General features: G+C 43.5%; 1 protein-coding gene across 2 annotated transcripts; it reads left to right on the top strand.

Annotated features, from left to right (window-relative positions):
• The first annotated feature begins 226 nt into the window (after positions 1-226).
• On the top strand, positions 227-8,266 carry LOC110509089 (zinc finger protein 420). Of its 2 annotated transcripts, none has more exons than XM_036966685.1 (7): positions 227-368; positions 1,792-1,987; positions 2,116-2,220; positions 2,309-2,404; positions 3,036-3,146; positions 3,712-3,838; positions 5,085-8,266. In XM_036966685.1, the coding sequence occupies exons 1-7, from the start codon at positions 331-333 to the stop codon at positions 7,613-7,615; spliced, it is 3,204 nt and encodes a 1,067-aa protein (XP_036822580.1). In that variant the 5' UTR covers positions 227-330; the 3' UTR covers positions 7,616-8,266. The 2 variants fall into 2 exon arrangements, with proteins under 2 accessions (XP_036822580.1, XP_036822579.1); XM_036966684.1 differs by having other exon boundaries at positions 258-367; positions 1,785-1,987.
• Positions 8,267-8,860: the final 594 nt, after the last annotated feature.

Genomic DNA, 8,860 nt, shown 5'->3' with positions numbered 1-8,860 from the left:
TGTTACACACAGAATAATTAACTGTTGTGAAAGCCACAAAATGTCATCCTTTTTTTTTCCAAATATGAATTACTGTATATTTGTTCAGTAAATGTGTTTTGAAAAAATAAAAAGTACAGCTTTTTTCCGGTAAAACTCTGCCCAGGAGGGCCCAATGTTCTAAATAAAAAGTACAGTAGGTGGCAGTGCAATATTGGTTACGACGTTTCCGCCAATGAATGAACAGAGACCAGTGTTTACGACCTTTTTACGACAAAAGGTTATTTATTTCCCGTGTTTACATCCAAACCTTGTTCAATACCAGAGATGCCCAACGCTATATAGTTGCAAATGCAAAAACGGCATCGGATGGAAGCTTTGAGAGACGGTTAGTTATGTTACTCTCATAGAAACTCATTCCTTGTCGGGATCTAGCAAACATTTGGTGTAGAATTTGGTCTGAAAACGTTATTCATACGCTCCATTGTTTACATTTTGGTGGCACGTGTTGAGGGTTTGAAGTGTAAAGCAATTTTGATGTTCAGTTTGCATAATCGCACGAGTCTGATATTTAGAGGTATTTAAGTCACATTTCCACCAACCAGCTGTAGTTATCTGTTCATATAGTAGAAATCCTAGAGAAATACTTGACCTGGAGGCGAGAGAAACGCACAGCTGTTTAGGCGAGGTGCTGGCAAGCGGAATGTAACGCTTGACAAATAAACTCTAGGAGCTCAGATGCAATAATTTAATAACCAACGTTTCGACAGTCAAGCTGTCTTCCTCAGGGTATAATGACAAAAATTACGGGTCACTAGTTTATATAGTGTCAAAGGACACACAGGTGTCTGTAATCATGGCCGGGTATGGCTTGATATCATTGGTTACTTTACAGATATAAATTGATATACGATCATAGATACAATTTGGCTATATAAGCCTACAAACATTTACAATGACTAGCAAAATCACAAGAATGGTGCTACGATGCTCCGAGATTCGTACTTTTAATTTGCGCTTCATTTCACCCACATCATTTTTACCACAAGGACAAGTTATAAGATAAATAACTGCCTTAGTGGAGCACTTGGTAACAACAATTTTTTGGGGATCTCTTTCCCTGTTTGGGTGTGTTTGAAGGATCTACATTTGTAAGTGCCATTGCTGAGTGCAGCCATTACACTTGTGCAGGGGTATTTTGGGGTGGTAAATCAGAGTTTTTTTTTTTACTGCAGGAATATGACCAAGGGAGTGTCAGAAAAAACATTCCCGATACTGTCATCGGATCTTAGAATTTTTCCTTGGACTACTCATAAGATACCTGCCAAGAAAGGGTTATCAAATAACAGGCTTTTTGGAAGGTCTCTTGTTATCCAGTTCACTGCATTTGTGCCTGCAGTAGGTCTCCCTCTCCCCCGATCATCTCTGTTATCCAGCTAACTGCATTTGTGCCTGCAGTAGGTCCCCCGATCATCTCTGTTATCCAGCTAACTGCATTTGTGTCTGCAGTAGGTCTCCCTCTCCCCCTATCATCTCTGTTATCCAGCTAACTGAATGTGTGTCTGCTGTAGGTCTCCCTCTCCCCCTATCATCTCTGTTATCCAACTAACTGAATTTGTGTCTGCTGTAGGTTTCCCTCTCCTCCTATCATCTCTGTTATCCAGCTAACTGCATTTGTGTCTGCAGTAGGTCTCTCTCCCCCTATCATCTCTGTTATCCAGCTAACTGAATGTGTGTCTGCTGTAGGTCTCCCTCTCCCCCTATCATCTCTGTTATCCAGCTAACTGAATGTGTGTCTGCTGTAGGTCTCCCTCTCCCCCTATCATCTCTGCGTCTGTTGGTTCCTCCCCTGCGGCTGGTGTCTGCAGCTCTATGGCAAGTTGTTCAGCAGAGAGACGTAATGGACTACGGGTTGGTGGAGGAGTTTGTCACCACTGTGTTGGAGAGAGTTCCTGATATGATGAGTTACAGGGAGAGAGTCCAACTCATCATGGGGCTGCGAGCACAGGTGAGAGATGGTGCTGATTGGTGGAGACGAGGGAGTGGCCAGAGTTCCTCAACTCTCATCTCCTGATGTCAGTGCTCAGTTTTGTTTGTTTGTTGGCCCACCCACCAGTCTAACTTTTACTTCATCAGCTGGTTCTGGAGTTGTGTCGCTCTGATCACCTAGCCAACCCTGAGACCATCCAGCCACATCTGAATAGGATGAAGACCTGTATCATCACCCATAGGGGCAAGGAGGTTAGTACTACCCAGTAACAGATCAAGACTTGTAACGCTGCTACTTAGTTGAATTTATTATGACTGAGCTATCCCATACTTGCTGTAGATTTCTGATCCAGAGGTGGAAGCGTCAGAATCAAACTTCCTGAAGCTGATTCAAACTCTGCTGGAAGACCCAGTCGAGAAGGAATACTTCTTTCAGGTCAGTTTTGTAACTAAGGAGCTGCTGATGATTTTAGATTTTATTTGATTAGGATCTCATTTAGTCCTCATTCTCTCTAATCTTCCAAGAATCCTTGATGGTGATGACTCCAGAGTGAATGCTTTTACAAGGAATTGAAACTTATTATTAGATTTTTTTTAAAGTACTGAATATTGGGCCTCCCGAGTGGCGCAGTGGTCTAAGGCAGTGCTAGCTTTGCCACTAGAGTTTCTGGGTTCGAGTCCAGGCTCTGTTGCAGCCAGACGAGACCCATGGAGCAGCGCACAATTTGGCCCAGCGTCGTCCGGTTTAGGGGAGGGTTTGGCCCGGCAGGGATGACCTTGTCCCATCACGCGCTAATGGCGGGCCGGGTGCAGCGCACGTTGACACGGTCGCCAGGCGAACGGTGTTTCCTCCCACACATTGGTGCGGCTGGCTTCCGGGTTAAGTGATTGTGTCAAGAAGCAGTGCTGCTTGGTTGGGTTTTGTTTCGGGGGACGCATGGCTCACGACCTTCGCCTCTCCCGAGTCTGTACGGGAGTTGCAGTGATGAGACAAGACTGTAACAGACTGTTTTTTTTTTTAAGTACTGAAAAAAGTACTGAATTTCCTCTACTTGTTTGTTTCTTAGAGTGTGTTTTCAGAGGAATTTGGCCCCAAGTATAACTCAGCACTGCAGACTCTGGTGTGGGAGTTCCTCTCCAGGCTGGAGAAGCTGCTTCCAGCACCAACCCTTCAACAGGTACCATGCTAACATCTTATTATCTTCATCAGGGACCATGCTAACATCTTATTACCTTCATCAGGGACCATGCTAACATCTTATTACCTTCATCAGGGACCATGCTAACATCTTATTACCTTCATCAGGGACCATGCTAACATCTTATTACCTTCATCAGGGACCATGCTAACATCTTATTACCTTCATCAGGGACCATGTTAACATCTTATTACCTTCATCAGGGACCATGTTAACATCTTATTACCTTCATCAGGGACCATGCTAACATCTTATTACCTTCATCAGGGACCATGCTAACATCTTATTACCTTCATCGGGGACCATGCTAACATCTTAGGACCTTCAACAGCATACTGTCATAAAAGTTGTTTTTAAAATTCACTGTACAAAGATATTTGTCCTTAAATGACAAATGCTCTTTAAGTGAATTACTAGATGGTTATAACAGAGTGAAAATATGTATAAAGACACATTTCTTAAAAGCTACCACATGTGTTTTTATGTTATAATACAAAATAGATACATTGGTCTTTTTAAAAGCCATTCTCTCTCTTCCCATTAGACGGCATCTTGGTTCCTACCTGACCCCTCTGTCCTGGAGGAGTGTGTGCAGTGTGTATCCCACCCTCAGCCTTTGAAGACCCTTCTCCAGCACCACAACAACACATGTAGACATGTAGACACCAATGGTAGGAGAAATAGACTTTGGACAGGAAATAATGTTATGTGATTGTAAAGCTTTTTCTGGACCCCTCTTCCCGACAGCTGAAGGTCCCGACGGTTCTGCGCATGTGGGGGATTCTTTACTTTACGCACAGTCTCTGCTCTAACTAGTAGAAAACCTCCCTTCACCTTGGACAGGAAATAATGTTATCAGATAGCCTATAACATTTTAATGTTTGGCTTTAATGGTTTAATATTGACTTTTTTTATTCTTCTACGGTCTTCTGCTCTACTAGTACTGTCTTCTGCTCTACTCGTACTGTCTTCTGCTCTACTCGTACTGTCTTCTGCTCTACTCGTACTGTCTTCTGCTCTACTCGTACTGTCTTCTGCTCTACTCGTACTGTCTTCTGCTCTACTAGTACTGTCTTCTGCTCTACTCGTACTGTCTTCTGCTCTACTAGTACTGTCTGTCTTCTGCTCTACTAGTACTGTCTGTCTTCTGCTCTACTCGTACTGTCTTCTGCTCTACTCGTACTGTCTTCTGCTCTACTAGTACTGTCTTCTGCTCTACTCGTACTGTCTTCTGCTCTACTCGTACTGTCTTCTGCTCTACTCGTACTGTCTTCTGCTCTACTCGTACTGTCTTCTGCTCTACTCGTACTGTCTTCTGCTCTACTCGTACTGTCTTCTGCTCTACTCGTACTGTCTTCTGCTCTACTCGTACTGTCTTCTGCTCTACTCGTACTGTCTTCTGCTCTACTAGTAGAAAACCTCCCTTCACATTTCTGACTGTCAGACGAATGACAATTCTTAATGTTTTACCAGTGCAACGTCCGTGCAGCATCTCGGCATACCAACCATTTCATCTCAGAGTTCATGGAGATATGCATTTAGATCTTCTTGAGTTGCACAGTGTTGTTTTGAATTAAGTAGCCTACAGTGTTGTTTTGAATTAAGTAGCCTACAGTGAGCATTATATTATGCTTAGTAACGTTATACTATGTAGAATACTATCATTATGTGATCTTGCAGACATTTGATTCAGACTTTGATTTAACTTGATTAAACAAGCACCATTCACCAAAGCATCCTGTTCTCTAGGAGTAGAGGAGAGACATCCCGCACATGCACAGAATCTTCTGGACCTTTAGCCGTCGGGAAGAGGGGTCTAGAAAAGTCAGATCTGCAACCACTCCATATGAGGACATGTTAGCCTTTAATGTTTTTAAAATGTTTATATATAGACTTTTCTTGTCATCCTGTCCTCAGGTCTGTTTTCTGGCGACAATCAAATCCCAATCGAAGCTGACCCAGAGGTCCAATCAGAACCTGTGCAGCAATGTATGAGCCATGTCTCATCTGACAATGAGTCAGACATGACCCCTTTGTTGGAACTGGGGATTGATTCAGACCGAACTGTGCACAAAGGGGTGGGGCCTGTGCACAAAGGGGTGGGGCCTGTGCACAAAGGGGTGGAGCCTGTGCACAAAAATATTAAACACAACACACCAGGTAAAGAGCTAGCAAAATATATGCAAAATAATAAATATTTTCACTACCTTAACACTGACAGTGGGCTGAAAATCCAAGGAAAAGCCCACAGCAGCCAACAGGAAGTGCAGGACATTTCTAATGTATCTACTTCCTGTCAGCTCCATCAGCCAACAGTGCTGCTGCACAGACTTGACATTGCTGATATGCTTTTACCTGTGACGGAGGTCTCTTCAACACCGAGGAGAGAGAGGCTTCAGATTGACAAAGTGGGATCCCAAGGACAGAGAAGAGGACAGGTCATATCACAAAAGAGTGAGAGGAATATCAATGAAGAGCCCTCTGATGGTCAACCTCAGTATTCTCTGGCCCCTGACCCATCCCTTACCACAGGACAGCCTAAAAGAAGCAAGCGTGTCAAAATATGCTCCTTGTGTGGAAAGACTTTCAGCGAAGCAAAGGATTTGACGGCACACATGAGATGTCACAATGAGCAGAGCCCTTCCAAGTGCACCCAGTGTGGACAAGACTTTGAACACCATGAGGACTTACAGAAACATCAGCAGAATGTGTGTGAGGCGGCAGCTCAACCAGAAGAGGACAACATGTCTACGACATCTGTGGAGGATCAGACGGAACTAGCATGCACGGAGCTATCAGAGTCGTCCAAAGCCAGGACTTGCCGTGTGTGTCATAAAACTGTCTATAGTAGAAATTATTTGAGAAAGCACCTGAAATCCCAACACGGTCAACTCCTGAAGATGCGTAAGAAACACAAAAATATTATCTGTTGCATTATGTGTAATAAGTCCTTTGATATTTCTGAGCCAAACAAGTGTGAGGTGAACCAACAGCAACTCCCCAGGAAGGCACACCCAGAGGCCAACACACTTATTGCTGCAGTGATACCACAGCCCTCAAGCACTCCATCCCAGAACCCAACAACCTCCAATGCTCTGCCCATTCAGGCACAGTTCTACAATGACTACAGAACATGTCTTTTGTGCAATGAAACTTTCGATACCGCAGAGACCATGAGAAAGCACCTAAGATTTCAACACAATATACTGTCTTACTTGTGCCACGATTGTGGGGAAAGTTTCCCAAGCAAATTAGATCTTCAGAAACACTCAAATAATTGTTTGAGTATTCCAGATTCAAGAAAATGTCATGAGTGCAGGAAAATTACTCCTCAAACAACGCAGCCGCAAGCAAACATTTGTCAGGAGATGAACCAAAGACAACAGCAACTACCTGCAGGGGGAAATGAGATGGAGATCCCTCAGTCCTCCAACACAGACGTTAACTCATTAAATGACTTGCAGCAATGCCAGCCAAATGAGTGTGAGAAGATTCACTTTCAGGGAGGGCAGCAAGACTGGAGTGAGGAGGTTGATCCAAACCAGCATCCAGAGGAGGTTGATCCAGAGGAGGTTGATCCAGCCGACAGAAGCAGTTCTCTGATTCCAAGGGAGAATGGGACAGAGATTCCCCAGAGCCATAGCACTTCACCCCAGAACCCAACAACCTTCGATGCTCCCCCCACTCAGACGCAGCCACCTGGCATCTCTCCCCCAGCCTCGCTAAAATCTAGAACATGCCCTTTGTGCTCAAAATGTTTTGCTTATAAAAAGACCATGATGCAGCATCTGAGACGTCATTCACAGGGTCAGGGACCCTTCATGTGCACCACATGTTCAAAGAGCTTTGGTACCGCCAGCGATTTGAAGAGACATCAGGGAATTAAGAGCGGTTGTGGGCCAAATCATCGAAATCTCGTCGTACCTGAGAATGTTCCCACAGAACAAAAAACTGTCTTCTCCTGCCCCCATTGTCGGGGACAGTACACGAGTGAAAAGAAATTGAAAGCACACATGGTATGTCACACAGGAGATGGGTTCACCTGTAGGTTTTGTGGCAAGATATTTGCTGAAGATAAGAAATTACGCAATCATGTTCGTTCTCATATTGACAGACGACATCTATGTGACACATGTGGTAAAGATTTTACATCTCTGTCTAACTTGAAAAAACACACACTTGTACACACGGGAGAACAGCCGTACATTTGCACAGACTGTGGCAAACGTTTTAGTCTGAAGGGTAACCTGAAAGTCCATCAACAGAGTCATACAGGAGAGCGGCCATTTGCGTGCACAATGTGTAAAATACGCTGTTTCACTCAGACTCATCTAAAACGACATATGTTGAGGCACACAGGAGAGAAGCCTCATAAGTGTTTGGCTTGTGGGAAGACATTTCAACGGAAAAACACATTGAGGAAACATCAGCAAGATTCGTGTTCTTAGTTCTTGGCTTTTACACACTGCCTTCTTGAGAGGCAGACTCAGTCATACTTTTTTTTTCGCTCAACATTGATTACATTTAGTTGATGACATTAATGGCTTGCAATTGGTTGTAGGTTCTAGTCAACAGACAAGTAGGCATCCATCTTTTGCTACTTTAACTTTTTGCATATTTGTAATATCTAGCCGTTTTGTGTGTGTGTGTGTGTAAAGGATATTGTCAATGGGTTGCTGTACAATGCTGACAGAAAAATAATATATATTCTGTTTTGTGTCAAATGTTGCCTTTTTTTCTGTCAGCATTGTACAGCAACCCATTGACAATATCCTTGACAAACTGCAAATGTAAGTCTACAAGAGAGATTGAAATAAGCACAACATAGGTAGACCGTATGCATTTTGAATGTAAACAAGTATAAATTGTCACCCCTCCATTTTGTTATTGTGTTTAACAATGCTCATGTGCTGTGATCTTATTTACTATTATGTATTGATTTCTTCTTCAGTCTTTATGGGATGTGCACTGCACAGAACACAGGAAGTATAATGACTGAATTATCACGGAATTATTGTAATGTTTGTGTCAGTTTAATCCTGTAAGGGATGGATTGCCAACTGGCAATTTGACACAAAAATAAAATGTAATTCACCACATTCTGTTAGCCTTTTTCCCCACACAACTCTGCCCAGGAGGGTGCAGTGTTTTAAACATTTTCAGATGGAAATGTGACTGTCCATGATCCGTCCATGCCCTGTCTGCCCTGTCCTTTCCTTGTGCGCGCTACTGTCACAGTACAGTAGGTGGTAGTGCAACGTTGGTTACAACGTTAAAGCCGATTAATGAACACAGACCAGTGTTTACGAACTTCTTACAAACAAAGGTTCTTTATTTCTTGTGTATACATCCACCTGGTCCGTGCTACTGTCACAGTACAGTAGGTGGTAGTGCAACGTTGGTTACAACATTAAAGCCGATTAATGAACACAGACCAGTGTTTACGAACTTCTTACAAACAAAGGTTCTTTATTTCTTGTGTATACATCCACCTGGTCCGTGCTATCCGGGATCCTTGGGACGACTCTACCCCCCCCCCAATTGAAGTAGACATTTATAAAATGGTAAGGGTTAAGGTCTTGTGCTCCCGAGTGGCGCAGCGGTCTAACATACTGCATCTCAGTGCTAGAGGTGTCACTACAGACCCTGGTTCGATTCCAGGCTGTATCACAACTGGCTGTGATTGGGAGTCC

This window comes from Oncorhynchus mykiss, chromosome 28 (assembly GCF_013265735.2).
Source record: "Oncorhynchus mykiss isolate Arlee chromosome 28, USDA_OmykA_1.1, whole genome shotgun sequence".
Classification (NCBI taxonomy): Eukaryota; Metazoa; Chordata; class Actinopteri; order Salmoniformes; family Salmonidae; genus Oncorhynchus; species Oncorhynchus mykiss.
Note: the sequence above shows the minus strand (reverse complement) of the source record. Positions and strands in the feature narration are given on the sequence as shown.